The 22,097-nt window shown below is 38.9% G+C and overlaps 1 protein-coding gene across 4 annotated transcripts in view; it reads right to left on the bottom strand.

The window, feature by feature from the left end:
* Window positions 1-3,899: 3,899 nt before the first annotated feature.
* Window positions 3,900-22,097, bottom strand: part of CLPX (caseinolytic mitochondrial matrix peptidase chaperone subunit X) — a 31,343-nt gene continuing 13,145 nt past the window's right edge. For 2 of the 4 annotated variants that reach the window (XM_065411657.1, XM_065411656.1), the window contains exons 4-14: window positions 20,929-21,083; window positions 20,216-20,375; window positions 18,260-18,301; window positions 16,713-16,889; window positions 12,556-12,720; window positions 12,104-12,192; window positions 11,329-11,493; window positions 9,987-10,286; window positions 7,877-7,969; window positions 7,492-7,598; window positions 3,900-5,176 (exon numbers count right to left, since the gene is read on the bottom strand). In XM_065411657.1, coding sequence (XP_065267729.1) covers window positions 5,086-5,176; window positions 7,492-7,598; window positions 7,877-7,969; window positions 9,987-10,286; window positions 11,329-11,493; window positions 12,104-12,192; window positions 12,556-12,720; window positions 16,713-16,889; window positions 18,260-18,301; window positions 20,216-20,375; window positions 20,929-21,083 — 1,544 coding nt within the window. In that variant the 3' untranslated portion in view covers window positions 3,900-5,085. The remainder of the gene's footprint in view (window positions 5,177-7,491; window positions 7,599-7,876; window positions 7,970-9,986; window positions 10,287-11,328; window positions 11,494-12,103; window positions 12,193-12,555; window positions 12,721-16,712; window positions 16,890-18,259; window positions 18,302-20,215; window positions 20,376-20,928; window positions 21,084-22,097) is intronic. The other 2 variants (XM_065411659.1, XM_065411658.1) reach the window with 1 other exon arrangement.

The following is a 22,097-nucleotide window of genomic DNA, read 5'->3' as shown; positions in this document are numbered from 1 at the left end:
AGGGGAAAAGTGGGAGGTGCTATGCAGGTGTAGGAAGGAAAAGGGTCTGGGCAAGGGCTGATTAGGAAAACCTATCCATGTGTCTGGAGGGAGGGGTTTCTAAAAGGCCCATGAAGGTGTATCAGTCACACTACCTCTTTCCCCTCTGCTCCGTTCAGCCGGTGACAGCAGAAAGCAACTGCAACCATGTCATTTCTAAAACCATGGCCCGGCCTTTCCTCATGCACATCTACTCCTGCAGCGTGCTGGAAGGGGTCCCACATTGCAGAGAGCGTAGCGCAGAACGGGCATGATCCCCTCCCCCTAAGAAACCTGCTGCCTTAAACCTGTCCACATCAAAAGCCTCTACCTTCCTCACTGCTAGAGCTGGTTCTGATATATGCTGGGAAGTTAGTAGTAGAGTTGAGTGACCAAGACCCTGCATCACTCCAAGAGATCTGCTATAGAATACCAATAGTGAGTCGACTGAAATCACAACAAAGTTTTCTTGCCACCCTTCTACCCCTAACGTTGTCACTCAAGCAGACAAGGAGTCAGTTATTGCAAACAAGAGCAGAGAACGATCCTGTAACCTGTGCACTCTGGCTCCTACCAGTCAAGCACCTACCACCTCACGTAATCAGCCTGGAGTATACATCGGGCCCTACCAAATCCTATGCCATGAAAAATGTGTCATGGACCATGAAATCAGACCTCCCCTGTGAAATCTAGCTACCCGAAGGGAGGAGAGGGGTACGATTATGTCCCTGTCTCCAGCTGCTAGTTTGCCAGGCTGGGGCAGCACAGGACTTAACTCTTCCCCTGCACAGCCATGCTCACAGGCACATCAGAGCCACCTTCCTGAATCTACCCCACCCGCAGGAAGATTTGGGACTAAACAGCAGCCCTGGATCTTTCTGCAGCCGCAGGTTGCCAGAGGTGGAGGTGGGTCTGATCTCCCCTGTGCAGCTGGGAGCACCCTGCAGTTGGGGGAGGTACCTAGAGGTGGGTCTGATCTCCCCCAGAGAACCACAGTGCAGGTGAAGAGCAAGTCCGGTCCCTCCCCAGCTCAGCTGGGACTAGTAGCTAGGGCCAGGTCTACACTACCGCGGTAGTTCGACGGCTGGCAATCAAAGTTCCGGGTTCGATTTATCGCGTCTGGTCTGGACGCGATAAATCGATCCCGGAAGCGCTCGCCCTCGACTGCGGTACTCCAGCTCGGCGAGAGGAGTACCGCGGAGTCGACGGGGAGCCTGCCTGCCGCGTGTGGACCGCGTCTGAACCGTGGTAAGTTCGAACTAAGGTATGTCGACTTCAGCTACGTTATTCACGTAGCTGAAGTTGCGTACCTTAGTTCGAATTTGGGGGTTAGTGTAGACCAGGCCTAGGAGCCTCCAGCTGCCTCCCAGCAGCACCGGGGAGATCAGACCCATATCCACCTCCTGGAATCTCTTGCAGCTGACGGAGGCTCCAACGCTGCTGCCTTCAGAGCTTAGCTCTGACAGCAGCTCAGAAGTGAGGGTGGCAATCCCACACACAACAGCTTTACAACCCCCATCTGAAAACATGAAATTGACTAATTTCTAACTCCTATGGTTGTGAAATTGACCAGAATGGATTGTGAATTTGGTAGGGCCCTAAGTATATGACATTGCCTTAATTGACTCTGCCTTGGAGGTGGCCAACTAGCGTCACAATGGTCAAGTGGGGCTATACAGCTGGCCTCAATACATCTGCAATACCAGCTACTTGAGTGCAAATCCTCTTCCCATGACCTAGCAGAGTGCAATGATCGGGCTATTGCGTGTGCACAGATGTGGCAGGCAACAGTAGGAGAATGTCACAAGAAGGAGCAGAATTAATGCACGACTGGTAATTACAAATCAACATGTATTATTTGACTGTTACAAGTCACATTACTTAATATAGCCAAGTCAGAAAAATATATGCGTTGACATGGTTAACTACTAGTGTGGCCTTGTTTGCTCCAGGGAAGTGGTCAAAAGTTTGTTATAGTGCACCAGTCTACTCCCAGCTGCTTCAATATGTTCATTCTAGCCAAACTAGCAGTTGAAGAACTGCTCTGCGGTAGGTTTGCCTGGCCCAGCCACACTCCTGCTAGTCTAAATCCTTTCAGCTACGGAGTATGGATATCTATCCCATTCCCATAAACCCCATCCCAGCTCAGTTTCCAGGAGCAGTGAAGCTGTGATTGCACAGAGAGTACTAAATGAAACAGTGGGGTGAGGGTCTAATTGAACCTTTTCAGTTTCTCTATCCACAACAGCGGAGAACTGGTTTGATTTAGTCTGAAATGTTTTTGAAGCCTGCTGAAAGTCTTCTCCAGCTGGCTCCTAGAATTTCCCCTCACACATTCGTGTCCCCAGAGGTAATGAACAAATAGTCACATTTGTAAAACTCTTTGCAAAAAGCCAAATCCAACCTCTTCTCCTAGACCTTTGGCGGGGTCCATTATGCAACGCATTCCATCAAAGGTGCAAGGAATTGACACAGATAACTGCCACAATTGCTAACACAATGTACTTTCTCAATGAGATGTATACACATATAAAACTCTTCTTCCCTCTTTCCATCACAAACATTGGTTTGGTGCATTTTCCAAAAAAAAAGCACTGATCTTTACTTATACTTTACTTATACCATCATTCTAGCCTTTTTCTTGCTATTTTGGACACAGCGTTTCATTTAAGTCAGCCATTTCCCTTGGCTCACCAGTATCCAAAGAGGAGATAAAGCAAGCATTTCAGTAAGGCAATTACTGTCTGTAACTAACTATATAGAAGACAGCTCTAAAACAGCTCATTCCCCACTGTATCAACTTGATAAGATTTCAAATGAGCATGAAGATGCAAGAGGATGGCCTTTAAGAACCTATTACAATTAGGTAACTTTTTAATTAAACAATTAGTGGAAGAAGCATTTACCTGACAATACTAAGGTGGATAACCAAAGGCAATTTATATTAAACAGATTTCATTCTCCCAAGTTATAGCTACTTTACTTTTTTATTGTACTTTTGTTATATGTACCTTTAAATTTTAAGAATATGAAAATAGTCATGATTAGCTTGCATAATTCCCAAAAAACCTTTATTCTATTATATAGATTCAAAACCGTCTTAAAAATATGAAAGTGGACTCATCTGTGAAAGTTCAATATGTAAATATATAACTAATTCAGCTTTTTAATGAGGATCCTGAACTCAAGCATTCTGGAAAATGTTTTAATCATTTTATGTGCCATTACTTAAGTCTCATGCTTCATCTACAGAAATCTGTAATTCATGAATATTTGCTTTGTTTTATTCAAATGCCAAATCTGCTTTTGAAGTACAAATTGTAGTTATACCGCATTTGTTTAAAAACATTTCATGATTACATATTAAACTAAGTTGTTTAATGATTTTCACTAAAACATTTCTCAATCATTTAAAAAAAGAATTAATAGAATTAAAAACTATTTGAATTTTCATTCTACAAAAAGGAAAATGAGGTTAACAAAGTTACCAAAACTGGAAGTCTATATTATAATCTACAGTAAACTAACTATGGTTGCTTCTCCTGGAAGTATCCTGAACCCTGAGAGCAGCCTTTCCTGAACCATTACTGGATAGTTTAACCAGAAGAAAAACTGATTAAATCTATATTTATTGTATCCATTCTATATAAGCATGTATGTATTACGTGACTGACAAACCATGTTCATTTCTTCACTAGTAGTTCAGAATTAAGGTGTGGGCCAATAGAACAGTACCCATTCTGATCTAAAACATTCACTGTATTCCTAGCCTAAAAACTGTAAGAGTGTTTTAATTAAATTAACTAGCTTGACTCAAAACTTAACAAAAGTCAGCATAACTTAGAGCCACATATTGCTAGGAAGAACAAAACATCGAAGTTGTCAGCATAGATTTTAATTTCTGAAATAATCAAAAAGATACAAGTCCCTTAGTGTTTTACAAATGTTTTCCTAAAGGATCAAGTTAATTAGAGTGTAAAACCAAGTTAGGGCTTTTTTTTGCTTTGCTGAAAGTCTAAAACCAAGAGACAAAAAACACAAGATGCAACACCAGCATTTAAGCATATAACTTAACAAAAAAAAAAAAAAAAAAGTACTGTCATATGAACAGTCTCTACTGATTACATCAAAAATACTATACATTCACTTTACTTTCTTTCATCTCTTAATGTTATAAGAAGATAGGTGGGCAAATATCTGGCACCAAAAAACTGATGCATGATAGTTCCAATACTTTAAACAAAATGTACTACATAGAACATTAATATTTAAATTTTTAGGCCATTTTAAAGTCTAAATCCACATGGTCTTCTACTTCCTGTAAATTGTTTCCTTCCAAAAGAAATTCAGACTTCTGGTTCCACTTGCTTTCACAGTATTCTAAAGGATCCGTTAAAATGTACATGTGATGCTAAGGTAAGTAAATAATATGACATGACATTTGGTACTGCAGCCAATTATTTTAACTAGTTAATGTTACATTTTAGCAAAGTTGCATAAAAAAAGTCATAAAACACATCTGATTTCTTTTTCAAAATCCAGTTTCTAGGAAATTTTTCATGACAAATGTAACAAGTCTCTCCAGCATCCATTTGGGTTCCAAATGTACATAAATCTAACACTGGCATTTACAGTGAATGAACTTAACCCAAGTGAGTGAAATATATGCAAAATTAAGTTTGCTTATCCTCTATTTTATATTAAACTTGTTTTCCCATGTGTAGAGTAACATTATTGTAAAATTAACTATTTGCGACACCTGCATTGTTTAAGCAACACCACCTTTGCTTTCTAGAATTGTTTGTTAAAGCACATTTATTTAAAAACTGAACAAAACGTAATGTACAATTTATATTTGAACATTATGCTACTGAAGTCCAAATAATGTCCACTGAATAAATCAATGTGATGTTACAATACATGATCTGATTTTTTTTAAAATATCAACTTTTTTGACCATGTATTATATCCAGGATAGAGCCAATGCCTTCAGTATCAGACTGTAATGCCAGATAATGATCTTAAAAATAACCAAGCACACTATATGCAGGAGAACACTGACACTATTTAATTGTTTGCAGCATCTGCTTGACGAGGCCAACCTTCCTCTTCAACTCCTGAGTCATACTCTTCTTCAGATGTATCTTTAGTCGGAGCCCTACAATTAAAAAGAATTGATCACATATTTTACAAGTTGAGAGGAGAATGCTGGTAGGATTACCATGGCTCCTCACAGACAGGTATTCCATAAAGCATCATTTCAAGTTGGATATGGCATGTGTGCTGCTTTAAATACTGGTCTCAAATGTCTCTTGGGAAGGTAATTCACTGGTTAAACCTTATTTACTTGCTTGAAAAGGAAAAATTATTTACATTCTTTATCACAAATTAAATGACCAGAAATAAACAGGGTAAAGTTTAAATTTCCAATAAACACTGCAGGCTCCCAGTTATTTTGCAGTGCACTTCCTAATACTTAACGCAAGTATTACTGAAGATAACACTTCGTACTTCAACAATCCCCTCTCTATCTGCAGGTTGAGCACCTCAGAATTAAGCCTCAATACTGACTTGATAAATAATAGTATTATCTCCTATGTTGTTTTGGGGAATCTGTCTACATACAACTTATGACTTCCGGTTGATGATATGAATTGCTTTAATGTGTACAACAGAGGTTTCCAAACTTTTTGCTGGCATGACACCACTTTAGTGAAATATTTCCTCCTGGGACCCCAGACAGCATGGAGGATGCCATTTTGAAGAACACCTCACACATGACCATGCATGCAAGATCATGCTGTGTGAAGTAAAATGGCATTCTCTGCATACTAGGGATTGCCGCACCCCATCGGCTGATGGCGCAACCTCAAATCCCACAGTTCAGGAACTGCTGGTGTAGTGAGTCAGCCACCAGTTGGCAGGTGCTTTGTCATGTACCTGCTAGATCAGGGATGGTGCTCGGTTGTTAAACCGTAATGGGTTGCCTATTCAGGTGGGAACCCATTGGGACAATGGGTTGGCTGGAGCTCAGAGGAACAGTTCCCTGAACTTCTCTGCAGGGAGGGGAGAGTGGAAAATCACCAAACAAGACAAAGGGGCAGGGGTGACAAAGCAGGGATTTAAAAAGGACTCTCAGATAGAACCAAGGGCAGGCTTTGGGACGAAGCATTGGACAGGAGAGAGGAGCATGCCTTTGTAACAGGTAGCCCTGTTTTACTGCTGAATCTGCTGAGGATGGAGGAAGCTAGCTGCCTTAGAGGGGGGCAGGGAGAGACAGACACTCCATGATTTTGAGAAGCCATGTGCAGAAGAATACTGGGCACCCCAGAGACAGGGATGGATCACGTAATAATTGCCCTGTTCTGTTCATTCCCTCTGAAGCATCTGGCATCTGCTGCTACTGGAAGACAGGATTCTGGGCCTAGGACAGCTTGGTCACATGGTCCCATTTCTAAGACGGAAATGTGTCAAGAGGCCAAGGAGAGAAACAGTGCTGCTGCCTACAGAGACCCCAGGAAGCTTAAGAACACATGGGTCCAGTGTGTGAGGCTCACTACAGCAGCCTGATGAGTGTTCAGCCACGGGGAACTCTACCAGTGCTGTATGTTACATCTCCATTGCACAGAAAGGGAATCTGAGGCACAGAGAGGCTATGCAGCTTCCTGAGGGTCACACAAGGAATCTTGTGAGAAACAGGAACCAGGAAACCTGACTCCCAGTCCTGTATGTTAAACACAGAACTGTCCCTCCCCTCTCCACGTCATCTGCTATTTATTTAGATTGAGGGGGGGAAAAAACATATCCAAGATCTAATAAAATCATTAAATCCCAGCAGAATTAAAGTAGTAATTTCAACAGGAACTCAGCCAACCAGCCACCTACCTGCAGGAACACCTTTTTATCCCATTCCCTTCATCCCTGAGGCATCTCAAAAATATTATCAAACAGATGTATTTTGCAGCATGCCTAGATCATCAAATTCAGCTATTTCCAACCCAGGAAGGGGGAGCAAGTTCCAGTGTCCTGGAGCCCTCACAGAACACAGAATTTTTTCTTTTCAGCAAATACACCACCACTCACTTAAATAGCCTTAGTGATATAGTCACAATTAACTCATCATGCACTTTTTGTTTTCTGTTTCTAAAGAAACACACACACACTGGGAAGAGTTAAAAACAGAATGTAATACATTTAAATTTAAAAGTTACAAAATAATTTTATAGTTTTAGATTTAGTATGTAATATGTAACAATAGTAATAAAATCCAAAATCACTAGTACAGAATATGCATTAAGTGCCCTATATCTACCAACGATGTATGATGTACACAAAGTCGGAAGATTATTTTTGGAACATGTATGTGTGTAGAATTTTATTTTATTAAAAAAAAAAACACAACATTTGTATGAGGCACCGGCTGACTGACTGTCTAGACTATTAGTCTGGTTGGAACTGCAATTCCTATGTTACCTAATATATCCTGGTTCTTTTTTGCCTTCCACAACTTCTTTGTCAACCTCCACACATACAATGTCAGAATTGGGTACTTCAAACATGGGCTCCAGCAACAACTTTTCCTATGAGCAAAGAGAAAAGTAAAAAAAGAATGTATACAATGCTTCGCACAAAAGTAGTTCTGAGAGTCACTTCATAATAGTGGATACTATACTGGAAGAAATCTGACTAGCTATTGTCATTAGGAAGAAATTTACTTTGCAGATCTTAACATCCTGCCTAGAGATCCTTTTTTAAGCATAAGTTGTCTTGGCAAGAAGAATACTTACATTCAAAATACATTATCTATTCTACACCTATTGAGGCTGATAATACCCCCTAAAAACGGCTGCACACTTACCATTATAGATCGAAGACCTCTTGCACCAGTCTTTCTGTCTAGCGCCAGTCTGGCTATAGCCTTCAATGCATCCTCAGTAACAGTCAATTCACACTACATACATAAGAATACATTAAACTTTGTTAACTACTTCATTTGTAACTCTCCTAAATCCCTGGTTTACCCATCTTTCATTTAACAATAAATACATTTTGCAAAATAATAATATTATTATTAAATAGCTAGTTCATTAAGTAGCACTTCTAATTCATCTTTTGGAAATGTTACCTAAACAATGTATTCACCATAGAACAGATGTTAACAGAAGCTCTTTGATGATTTTGCCATCTTCTGCTCTTGCACCTCCCACCTTTTTTTTTTTTTTTAGATTTTTTTTTTTGGGACAGGTTCCTTGGACTGCGCAAGTAAAGCAACAAGAAAACCATAGCTATATAAATACGAATGCTAATGTGTATTACAAAAAAAATGGGACAAATCTGCACCTAATTTAGAGGGCTGAGTTGTCATGAATGGAATAAAATATGGTTTGCAGATAATTTTCAGTTTGTTTGTATTAGATAAAAATCTTCAGGTACCTGCTTTTCAGTTGCAATTACAGTAGGTTTTCTCCTACCATTTCAATATGACTGCATATGTGTCAAGTGACTAGGATGCATTCAACACAAAGCAATAATGATGAATAACGGGTTATGAAGGCCATTTGCTTAGATTCTGTACAGGTGTATTTACTACTGGCCTCTCTGTCTTGTCTACACTACAGACCCAAACACTTGTAACAGAACCATTTGTATGGAATGAGTTTAAGTACAAACCAGTTAAAATGTTTCCCCAGAAGCCATTTAATTTTAAGACAATTACTTTTAAGTTTTGCCTTGCAACCACACACCAGTGCTGTCCTAAAACATTTCCACTGCAACGTCCTCTGTCCGTTCAGGGAGATTTCGCAAGAACACTTGTGCATGCCTGGACTGTAGTGGGAGGACTAGCTGAACAGTTTCAGCTTGTCTTCATCCACAGTGGCACTAAACTGGTTCAGACTGAACCAATTAAATTGTAACTAGTTATTAAATCTTCTGAAAGAATCTGGTCTCATAACTGGGTAGAACATTGGAAGCTTCTTTGTGTGTGAACAGTGTTCTACAAATGCTGCAGGAGCATCAATCAATTTAAAATTTTCTAGTATAGATCAGGCTCTTGAATTAGGTACTAATGTGTTATAATACACATTATTAGAAAAAGGCCAGATTATTATTTTTTCTATAGTACCAATACACTAGGTGCTTTATAGAGACAGATATGAAGACAATGTCCCTGCAAAGGGTTTACAATTTAACTAGACAACAAACAAATGTGAGAATGATGAGTGAAGGGAATACGCTACAATAAAGGCAAGCTGATTAGTGAAATTTAGCATGTGCCTTGGAATGTTTGCAGTTTCTAGAAAGAATTTCAAGCATCTCATACTTTAACACTTCTGAGGGGAAGACTATGATTAAGAGGCCTATTTCCGAGGAAGCAAAAAGTGGAGGCATAGCAGATTAGGAAAAACCCTTTCCCCAAGCCATAAGCTACTCAAATCAAAATAGCTTTGAAACCTGATTCCAAAACAGAACACAAAAATATCTAGCTAATGGAATAACGCTAATAATTCCTTTAGTGAGACTAGGCAATGTTTTCCTACACTGAAGATAGATATTCTGAAAATTCAACAATTTTACAAGAAATTACAGCATACACAGTTGGCCAAATATGATACAGTAGTCTTAAGATATTGAAAATAAAGAATACGTTTCTCATGTAGTTTTTTGATTACTTAAGAGAAGCCCAATAAATGTAATAAGATCTTGCTAATCTCTTTATCCCTGAAAATTAAAATTCCTGGCACCAAACCAAGCAACTAATGTAGTCACTGAGGCAATGAATAGGGATTCTCCCAATGAGTGGGGATTTATGCAACTCCCATTACTTACCATTCTTTGATAAGACGATGAGTTTATTTTCTTTAGTCATAAAGCAGACAGTATATCTTTATATTGAAAAAGCCTTAACATGAATTCCATAACAAGGATACCAAAAGGATGTCAATTAGTAAGACACAAAAAAATCGAACCTTGTCCATGCTGAATAATGCCTGGTATTGAGGAACAACAGCATTTCTTGGCTCAGTAAGAATCCGTACAAGTGTTTTCTCATCCAGGCTATGCAGGGGAACCACCACAGGTAAACGTCCCACAAACTCCGGAATCATGCCAAATTCAATGAGATCTCTGGCTTCCACATGCCGCAACAAGCGATCTTTTTCTTCAATATCTTGCTGTGTATTGGACTCCCCACTTATGTTAGCGAGGTCAGCTGCAGCAGCAGCCCTTCTGCCTTTCCCCAAATTAGATGGCGTGCCAAAACCAAGATACTGCAAAATAAACACTGCATGTTCATGAAAAAGCTACAGTTACATGTTTGCTTTATATAAATTTGGTGGCATGTGCATATTAGAATACATCAATGACAGCACTATAAATTGAAATGACCAATCAGCTTTAATTACAAATTAACTGTTTCAAGAATGTATGTATAAAGGGCTTTCATTTTAATGTTGTATGAATTAACAGAAACCTGTTGTAACTTTAGTTCTCTCGACAAGGCACTAACACATAGTGACTACTGATCAGGCATGAAAGAATCATATACTTTTCACAAATTAAGATGTGATTACATTACATACCTGGTACTAACTAGCTATGTGATACGAGTACCCTCTGATAACAATAAAAAGTACTCTTCCAAAGTGAAACAGATGAACTTCTAATAAAAAAAAAACTACACCAAAAAGCTTTACAAAGCTTGGAGTCAGAACTGTAGACATAGGGTTACCAGATAGCAACTGTGAAAAAACGGGACGGAGGGGGGAGGGGAAAAGAGAATAGGCGCCTATATAAGAAAAAGTCTCCAAAAATGGGACTGTCCCTTTAAAGACAGGACATCTGGTCACCCTATTTAGACATCTGCTGGAAATGGGAAACTGACCCAATAATATAGCTCTACATAGGTTTATTATGTCATCCAAAAAAGAGCGAGGTCGTGTGTCTCCAATTGCTGATAAATAAGGGGGATTAAATAGAATATTAAATTGTGTGTGTGTGTGTGTGTGTGTGTGTGTGTGTGTGTGTGTGTGTGCGCGCGCGCCCAATGCTTGCTCTCTGCTTCAAGCTTTCTATGCATCATATCATACGTTTAAAGGAAATGTGATAGTAGGACACCTCCCCAACAGAATGGTTCACATAGGAACCCCATTTTTAAAAATTACGGGACATTACAACACCTTCACAATTAACTTTTTAGCACTAGAATTCAGTTTTCTAGGTGCAGTTAGAGGTCTCTAAAAATACAGATAACCCTCCCAAAATCATTTCAATATAGCTAAAAAGAGCTATTCTAAAACAATGTGTTCTCACCTTTTCATTTTTCCTCCTGCTGATGATTCTGTCAAGACCATTAAAGGCACCAGAAGCTACAAAGAGGACATTTGTTGTATCAACCTGCACTGTTTCTCCACGTAACTTACGGGAATTTTTTTCTGGAACATTTACTATTGTACCTTCTAGTAACTTTAACAAGCCCTAAGTAAAAACAGAGAGGTAAAGGCAGTAAATAAAGAATCCACATTATAGCTTTAGAACAGAATGCACATCAAATCCTGTAACCTACTCACACCAAATTCAATGAGTCTGACCACCTGAATATGACAAGCAGGACTTGGCCCACAGGTCCCGAGTACCTGAGAATTTTTTCCAAGGCCACATCAAGAGCCAGTGGCAGAGATGGGAACAAAACCTAGATTGCTCATCTTCTACATACCACCTCCCATTGGAGAAGAATTGTTTCTAAAAATGTTTTTCAAATTTTTCTATGAGACATCAGTGATGAAGGGTTTTGGAGAAAGTGAAAAAACAGCACGTAGTGATTTTTAGTTTATGTAACTTGATACTTGAAAGCAGATAAGGATGATTTCTAATAAAACAATTCCACTGAGGGGGTTTTTTTTGGGGGGGGGGGGGTGAGGGAGGTGGAGAGCAGAATGGGGGTTAAGGGGCTTTTGATTAACCCTAGAATTTAATGAAATATGAATCTATACACATACAATATCTGCAACATGACAAGACAACATCAGGGACTTCATGTACTTTAATGATTTGATTTACAAGGCTGAAATAAAAACTGCATACTTACTTGTTGGACGCCTTCTCCTCCTACATCCCGTAACTGATGAATGCCTGGCACACTGCCAATCTTATCTACTTCATCCAGAAAAACAATTCCTAAAGTACAAGGAATATATTTAGAGAAGATGCTATTTGTAAGAGAGAAAGATTATATATGCACAGAGAAGAGTGCCATCTTAAATAGAAGAGATTGCTATAGCAATGTTACAGAATGCTGCATGTTACATAAGCAACTTGCTGGATAACAAGGAAGGAATAACTTGTTACACCTGTTCATAATCATTTTAAAAATTAATTTACTAAGTTTTGAAAATTCTTATTAATGAATCAAATAGAAGTCAAGTATATATACCAAGAATGCTAAACTATTAAAATGATTCTTGGCACCGACTTACAGAATGTAATTGGGTCATGTATATTTTGCGGACAAACATCAGAAAATACATGGTCCAAGTTTACCTTGTTGAGCTTTTTCTACATTGTAGTTGGCATCTTGCAGTAGTTTTGCAATAACAGATTCAATATCTTCACCTACATAGCCAGCTTGAGTCAAGGTAGTACAATCACAGATAGCAAAAGGTACATCAAGGCATTTAGCTAGAGTCTGAGCCAGCAGGGTTTTACCTAAAAATTAAAAAAAAAACAAAAAAACGACTACTTGTTCTGTAATATTCATAATTTATTTCTGTGGCAGTATACAAGACCACAAGCATTTTTCCTCAGTGAACGTAACTAGTGTGACATCTTCATCATCAGACAGCTAAATTGAAGGCAACATGTACAGATATTCATTCAACAATGTTTTCTGGGTAAGCTAGCTTTGTCAAACAACCTATGCTGTCATCTTTTGATTCTGCCAAGTTGCGTACATTTTAATGACATTCTATTAGTTTGCTCAGGATTGCCTATGATGTATACACTACAGTTAACAAAAGTTTGTGTGTTTATATATTGTAACAATTGTATGCCAGTATAAACGAAATGTTATGTTACTGCCATTCATCTGTTAACTTTCAGGGCACTGTGGAAACCCCATCTGTTTATTCCGACTTTTGCCTGAAACGTAGAGTGGCATAGCCATGCTTTGGCTGGGAGAGTACTGAGTAAATAATATCCTGTTATGTTTGTATTTTTACATACATGCACACAGACTTCTGAGTAATATATTATAAAAACTGAAATATAATTTTTCCTTTTTAGACCCTACAACAGCTGTGGCTTAGAAGGTGAAACAGCATCTTCCTCTAACCAGGACACGTCATCTTGACCTTGCCATGAGAAGTCTGCAAACTATGAACGTATTTTTTCTAGTTACATGACAGTTATATTTTTAACATGGTTTTAATGATTGATTAAGGGGAGAAAACTGTGTAATGAAGGAAGATTCAGTAGCATAGCCTTTTTCTCCCTTCCCAACAACGCTAAGCACAGGTGGGTACAGGACCACTGAGTCATAAAATACCATGCATCACTTGCAGCTGCCATTTAGGGGTACAAACCACAGAGACCGTCTTTGGTGCTGCATTTTGCTGTTCAAAAGATTTTTCAATTACAGCCATGCACATGGGCATTATTTTTCCTCTAGTGTTAGAGTGAATTAAAAATCAAAAGAATGATACCTTAAAATGAATAAACCAAAAAGGTAACAAGCAGAAAGTCAGTTCACTATGGAGTGACTGACGTGCATGTCTGTTACTCACACTAAGGACTTGTCAACACTTAAAATGCTGCACCGTCGTAACTGCGCTGCTATAGCACTTTAGTGCAGACACCACCTAAGCTGACGGGAAGGGTTCTCCTGTTAACACAGGTAATCCACCTCCTCAAGAGACAGTAGCTAGGTCAATGGGAGAATTCTAGTGTGTTTCTGCACTGGGGGTTAGGTTACTATAGCTGCGTCTAGTGTTCCCTCTAATTTTTCCCACCCATGTGTGGAATGAATTTTGTTACGTGCACCAATATGGAGATGATGTGTGACACATGACTTTCACATTGGTGCACATAACAAAATTCATGTGGTGGGGGTGGTACCGAGGAGTTCGGAGTGTGGGAAGGGGCTCAGAACTCGGGTAGAGAGTGTGAGGGCTCTGGCCAGGGGTGTGGGCTCTGGGTTGGCGCCGGGGATGAGGGGCTCAGGGCTGGGGCAGAGAGTTGTGATGCAGGGGTGTGAGGGCTCTAGCTGGGGATGCGGGCTCTGGGGTGAGGGATGAGGGGTTTGGGGTGCAGGAGAGTGCTCCAGCAGGGAGAGAGGACTCCCTCCAGCTCTCTCCCCTCGCAGCAGCACCTGGGCTTGGGGGGGGGGGAAGAGGCGCCTCTCCCCACTGCAGCAGCTCTGGGGCCGCAGGATAGGCGCCCCTTCCCTGGCCGGGTTTGGGACAGGGTGGGGTGCCCCATCTGCAGCAGGTTGGAGGCCGGGCTAGGTGGGGCCAGGGGGCGCTGCTCCCCCGGCTGATCCCTGGGCGGGTTCTTTGAACACTTGCGGGGCGCTAAATAGGCTGCTGTGCAGCTTACAGAGAACTTAGGCTGCGTCTCTCAGGGCTGTGGATTTTTCACACCCCTGAGAGACACAGCCATACCGAAGTAAATTCCCAGTGTATAGCAGGCCTAATTCACTACATTCATCAAGATCCTAAGAGGTGGGAGCATCTACACAATACAACTTGACCTCACTGGGTATTCCACACCTCTGAAGATCAGTAGACACATTATTTTGCATGTCATAACCACATTTATTAAAGCACCTACAACACATTGGGTTTAAGAACTGGTTATTTTCTGAGCATACAGAATTTCCAGATACTGAACTGCATCCAGGCAGAGTTTGCTTTGATTTTGTTCTTCCCTACCTGACTCCAGACAATTCTGTTTCCACGCTATCAGTCTATAGTAACTGCTGTTTTTCACTGCTAGTAGCTGAGGTATGATTACAACACCTTCCTAGAACCGATTCTACCAAGGTATTTATAGGATTGTTCTGGAAAACTGCCTGAACCTTGCAGTATGATTGATTTTTGACCAAGATGAACCACCCACATTCCACAGTACACATTATGGAGGTATCTGTGGGTAACACCAGATGGCCACCTGTCTTCTTGGATTTGAAAATATGATTTGCAGGCACCATTATCAGGATATAAAAATTGTGCATGGCACTTTTTTCTTGGAGTCCAATGATTACAGTCAACATTGTCCTGTGCTTGGAAGAAATCATCATAGTGGATGCATTTGAAGTATGGCAGAGAGCAAATTGGATCAGACAGGTAGTTGGAAAGGAGGGAGGTGTACTATAAACTGGCAGTACCCAGGTCTGAAGTGCAGAATTAAATGCTAACTTTATTCTATGGAGGAAAAGCTCATTTCTATCTGCTTTTAAGTGAACTTCAACATGGAGCATGTTTCAATACAGATTCCTTGTAGTTTAGGATAAGCACATACTATACAGCAAAAGCTGGGGTTTAGCATTTCTATTTCCTGCTGTTTTTCCTGTTATTAACCAGCTGCTGTTGCCAAAAAGAAACACAAGAGACTGAAATTTATTAAAACAGGAACTCAAAATCTGTCCTGAGTCTGGTTCTGTTCAATATCTTCAGAAATTATTTGGATAATAGCAAAGAGTATACTTATAAAGTTTATGAACAATACCAAGCAGGGAGGGGTAACAAGTGCTTTGGAGGACAAGATTAGAATTCAAAATGATCTTAAACTAGAGAAATGGTCTGAAATAAATAGGATGAAATTCAATAAGGACAAATACGAAGTATTACATTTAGAAAGGCATAATTAACTGCACAAATACAAAATGGGAAATGACTGCCGAGGAAGGTGTACTGCAGAAAAGGATCTGGGGCTTATAGTGGATGACAAACAAAATGAGTCAACAATGTTGTAAAAAAATACTGTTGTAAAAAAAAGCAAAGACCATTTAGGGATGTATTAGCAGAAGCGTTGTCAGCAAGACACAAGAAGTAATTCTTCCATTCTACTCAGCACTGATAAGGCTTCAGCTGGAACACTATCCAGTTCTGGGCACCATACTTCAGGAAAGATGTGGACAAATTGGAGAAAGTCCAAAGAAGAGCAACAATAATGATTAAAGGTCTAGAAAACATGACCTATGAGGAAAGATTGAAAAAACTGCATATGTTTAGTGTGGAGAAGAGAAGATTGAGGGTGGGGACATACTTGAAGACTATTATGTAAAAGGTTGTTATAAAGAGGAGAGTGAAAAATTGTACTGCTTATCTACCTAGGACAGGACAAGTAGTAATGGGCTTAAATTGCAGCAAGGGAGATTTACGTTAGACATTAGGAAAAACTTCTCACTGTCAGGGTGTTTAAGCACTGGAGCGAACTACCTTAGGAGGCTGCGGAATCTCCACCATTAGAGGATTTTCAGGACAGGTTAGACAAATACCTGCCAGGGATGATCTAGACAACACTAAGTCCTGCCCCAGTACAGGTGACTGGACTATATACCTATCGAGATCCCTTCCAGTCCTACATTTCTATGATTCTATGCCATGCTTTTATTCACTCAACTGGTAACATAATACAAATATTTTTAGCTTATCTGTTCCCAAAGTACTCAAAATCTACAGAAGTGTTAAGTTACATACCTGACCCAGTTGGTCCAAGCAGCAAAATATTACTTTTCTCAAGATTTATGTCATCATGGGTTGAATCTAGTACTTCGCCTCCTCGTTTCTCCTGAGGCATCTGCTGGTTCACTTGTTGCTGCATTGATGCTCCTAAAGCATTACCATGGGGACTTATTCCAGCAATCTGCAGAAGTTCTGAAATGAACAATAAAAGCATTGTTTGAGAACCAGGTTTAACTTGAACTGGCAGAGTCTGACACTACGGTTGAGTAAATAATTAAAATTTTAACTGATGGTTCTTGTAATCTTTCAGTGGTTTGTTCTGTGAGCCAGTATCCTACCTTAGAAAATACTGCAGTCTACAAACAGGATTGCATAAACACCAAAAAAAGAGTAACTGCATTCCCATTGTTTCCATAAGCACATTTTTACATATTTGAAAAGATATTTCAAACAGAAATAGAAATTGTATAGTGGCTTATCTAAAACATTCTAATATATTAAACAAGTGCATGCAAAATTCCTAGTCCACACACAAAACAAGTTACCAAGTATTTTTTCCTATACATAAATATATATAAAAACAAAAGGCACTTAGATACCATAATGCCTGGCAAAGTATAAGAACTTATAAAAAAATTGCAAACTACTAATATACACAAAAACAATGTACAGTTCTACGCTAAAAAGTGACTATATAAAAATAACTCCTCCTAACAGTAGATCTGTGACTTAGATTTAGTGGTAAATTAAGGTCTTTAAACACTTTTTTATTCATTAGTACTGCAGTGTCAACAGATAGATGGGAGAGTGAACTGGAGTCTATTCCTTCTCATTCATCAACAGAATTTTAACTAGTTCCAATTGAAAGGCAGAATTTTGTAATTTAAAGAAAATGGAATTGACCAGGTGTAACTAGGATTACAAATTGGTCTGCAGAAGCCTTATTACAGATGATGGATGCTGCATGAGGCAAGAAGAACCCAGTTTGAAAGTCAGCTTGTAGTTAGAAAAAAAACTTTACTTGTGAGCTGAGCAAATGTGATCAGGTGTCAATGAGACAAACATGGATCAGCCCAATGCCATTTTGAAAGTTACTTTTCAGAGTACAACTACGTTGTAGCAAATACATTAATATAACATTGCATGATTAATAGTATACAAAAGTTGACATGAGGGATTACCTACTAAGCAGTGATTCACATTTCCCTTTGCCTTAGAAAGTTAGTATCAGATAGAAATTCATGAAAAATATACACAACGAATATCTCAAACTGAGTAAACAAGTCTAAACTTTCACTCTCTTTAATCAAGGTTAATTCTTTGTACAGATACTTATTTAGAAACTTGTAGGTTAACACTTTACCTGCCTTCCATGTAGGATTATATACAAGGTCAATTCCTGTTCAGTCACAAATGCTCATTGAAGTCAATGGACTACTTGTCTGAATAAAAGCAAGCAGGATTTGGCCCATAATTTCTACCAAGCCACCACTAAACTACTGTTCTGATGTTAATTTCAAGGGTAGATATTGCAGAGGAGGACATGAGGAGAGTTCACTTACTTGTAAATCTGTACTCATCCTCCCGTCTTCTTATTTCTAATTCTAAGAGAGAGGATGAAAACAGTAATATAAAAAATATATATATTTGCTCCACCTCTTGCCCTCTTCTGAATACATTTCATGGTGTAATCAAGGTATTACAAACAAGAAATCCCCATGTTAGCTTTTATTTGTCAGATCTAAGAGCTCCCTATTTGGGACTACCTAGTCATCTAAAATTGACTACCTGCTTCCTCTTGATTACAATAAATTAGCTGTTTTTACATCAAAATCTTAAAATACAAGATACTTAGTAAAAAAAAACCATACCAGATTTAATCTGGATTTTTAAAAATTATCTTAAACTAGCATTGTAATACTTTGATGGAAGATTATTCTACATATTTTAAAAGACTATCAGTTACAATTGTTAATTTTAATCTCTCTGGGGCAGGAAGTGTCTCTGTTCTGTGTTTGTATGGTGCCTAGCACGAGATCCTGGTCTGTGCTTAGACCAGGGATCAGCAACCTTGACGGGCCGGGCCGGTTTGTTTACTTGCCGCGTCTGCAGGTTCGGCCGATTGCGGCTCCCACTGGCCACGGTTCGCCGCTCCAGGCCAATGGGGGCGGCGGGAAGCGGCGGCCAGCACATCCCTCGGCCCACACCACTTCCCGCCGCCCCCATTGGCCTGGAGCGGCGAACCGCGGCCAGTGGGAGCCGCGATTGGCCGAACCTGTGGACATGGCAGGTAAACAAACCGGCCTGGCCCACCAGGGGGCTTACTCTGGCAAGCCGTGTGCCAAAGGTTGCCGATCCCTGGCTTAGACAATTAGTCACAACTGCAATACATATAAATAATAATAAAACAGTTTCTGATTTCTAATTGTAAGATAAAATGCAGACAGTGTGATTACTAAAGCATCATTTTTGTATGCAGTTAGCATACTAAACCTTCAAGTCAGAATGACACTCTTTATAAATCAAACTGAGTGAGCCTTGAATCAGTTATCATAGTTTAATCTCACTTCTAAAAATAAAGTAAACGGATACTACTGCATAACTATTGTGCAGCTAAAGCACGGCCAACAAATAACCTCATATGAACTGGTTGGATATTTAACAATATTAAACTGACCAACAGTTTCTGTTGACTTAGGAACAAAAATATGTAGTTAATTATTCATCAGGTTATACTAAATAGAAAACAATTTCTGTCTGAAACTCCCCTTAGTTGTTGCTTGCAACTGAACACTAAATCTGTTGCTCAAGTAGTAAAGCAGATTAAAAAGAAAAATTTTCATAGGCTCACTTTATAAAGCAGTATCAGATTCACCTGAAAGGGTGCCACCAACAGATGCTAAATATTTAAATAAGTTAGAAATTGCCCATGATGCCATAAAACTTTATGGCTTATTCACATAATAGTTACAAAACCTACATCTAGTCAAAGGTTAAAGGTACACCATGCAGCTAAAAATCATTTTAACACAGAACATAAAGAAAATTTAAAATTACTTTCAATTAACGAGTGCTAAAAGTTATTTACTTTTCATCATTTATGTTACATCTTTACTTCTTGCACATCACTCAGCTCGGCAAACAAAGAATTAACTTTGCTTGCTGGTTCTCATGCACTGACAAGATTGCAGCATATGAAAAAGCAGTTGCAAACATTTCAGAAGCTTTAAATCTAAGCAAATCTTTTTATTGAAATAAATTAATGGAGGCATTCATATTAATAAAGTTTTTGAAACTGTTTGCTTTTATCTAGCATTTATGTCTACACTAGCCAACAAAATCATTTAAGAAGCCAGTAATATATTCTTCATGCAGGTATCACATACCACTGAATTCATCTGAAGTTTTACATGCACAATGGCTGCTTGCATTTATTATAGCACCACCATAAGTACAGGAGAAAAGTCCACAGAGACAATACACTTTATAATCAGAAAAATATGAAACATTGTACAAACCTCTCGGTGTTAAAGAAGTCTGCTTTTCAACTTCTGCTTGCGGTCTCAGATTAGCTGGGATATTGTTGTATATTCTTTTGTAATGATTGTACACAGCGACTGAAAGCACCTTCTTGGCAAAAGACTGACCAACAACATACTTGTCGAGGTAGTTGTATATCTGAAAAATAAAATTAACTTAATAAATAAAAATAATTATATTTCTAAGCCACCCATGCACGATAAAAGCATTACAGGGTGCCACAGGGACAAAATTAACACAGACTACAGAGATCTAAAACTGAACAAAACCTGAGTTTAAGAGACATCAAATTCTAATACATAAAAGGAGCTGAACTCCAAGGCTTTGGGGCACAATGTGGATGGACCATAAATGGAGGCTATACTAACTGATCTAAACAGACTTGATTTTTAAATTTTGTTTCATGGTCTGTGATATAAACTGATAAAGGTTATGGAACTGAGTATTAACTGTCCAATACATAAATACAACCAAAGATTATGAAACTAACAATTTTTCCTTCAATAAAATACTTCACTGTGTCCTGTAGAATACAAGTAGTAAATGTTTAAATCTTGGAGAACTAATTTTTATCATTTCTTGGATTTATGTCCCAATTGAATTTTAAACTTTGATACAGATTTTTAACATTAAAACATTCAAATATGCTATAATGCAGATAAGTAAACTGCGGGGAAATTAAGAACCATACTTTTTTCGGTGGAGGAGGTGGCTTTTGTTGGAATGCCAATTTCACAGCTTCTGCTGCTGATTCGGGCTCTTTAATGATGCTCTTCTTGGAGTCTGCCTCTGACAGCACAACAAAAAAATGGTGACATTTTTCACACTTCACAAAACGGGTGGAAGCTGTAAAAAAAAGTAAAATGAAGTGGTAAGAGACTGTTTAGACAACATTCATTCAACTTTCTACTTTCATGCTACACAGAACTTAAACACCTGTAATAACAAACATTCTGTCAATTCCCTCCTCTGCCTCCAAGGTATATTTTAAGTTGGGATAATGTCAAATCAAGAGACAAAATTAGTACATACGCTGCGTTTACGCAGCACTTTTCATCTGTTCACCTCAAAAGCTTTACAAAGCATTTAACAGATGGTGAAATTCATACAGAGAGGCAAAGCAATTTGTCCAAGATCAGACAGTGACAGACCTAGGAAAAGAAGGCAGGTCGCTATTTCCAGTTTGGTGCTCTGCTCAGTAACAACTGTATTCGAAGGATGAAATTCACCCAAGTGTGGCAATCTCTTTCATGCTACTTGAGACGTGTGGAGGGAGCATAAAATACACAGGGAGCTCTATAATCCTGTACACACAGGGGAAGGCACATAATTTGGCTCTGAACAGACTAGCACTACTGGATCCACAATACACAGAGAGAGGCAACAACTACTGGGCCTGGCCCATAAACTGAAAGAGTAACACTGCTCCCTTCATGTGTGCTCCCCTGCATGGAATTAATCACGCTATCGTGAAAGGTGGACGTTGGAGTCTGGAGATTTCCCATAAAACCACAGACTATACAAATCTCTGCTTACTGTCAACCAATTTCTGATCAATTTTGAACATAAAGAAACTGAAATACCAATTTGATATAAATTTAATGTAGTATGGCAGTATATTGAATGGCTTCAATCCAAATATACTAAATCAGTAGTGACAAATTTTCAATTAACACATTTAGAATATACAAGCATTTACACTTAAAAGAAAAGGCAAAAACTGAGGAAAATGTGATGTATAATATGACTTTCCCTGTCTAGTGAGCAACATTTTGGTTATCACTTCAAAAATTAACTAATAGTGTTCTAGATTTTTTTTTTTTTTTTTTTTTTTTTTTTTTTTGGAGATGTCATAATAAA

The sequence above is a fragment of the Emys orbicularis genome, chromosome 10 (genome assembly GCF_028017835.1).
Source record: "Emys orbicularis isolate rEmyOrb1 chromosome 10, rEmyOrb1.hap1, whole genome shotgun sequence".
Lineage (NCBI taxonomy): Eukaryota > Metazoa > Chordata > Testudines > Emydidae > Emys > Emys orbicularis.
Note: the sequence above shows the minus strand (reverse complement) of the source record. Positions and strands in the feature narration are given on the sequence as shown.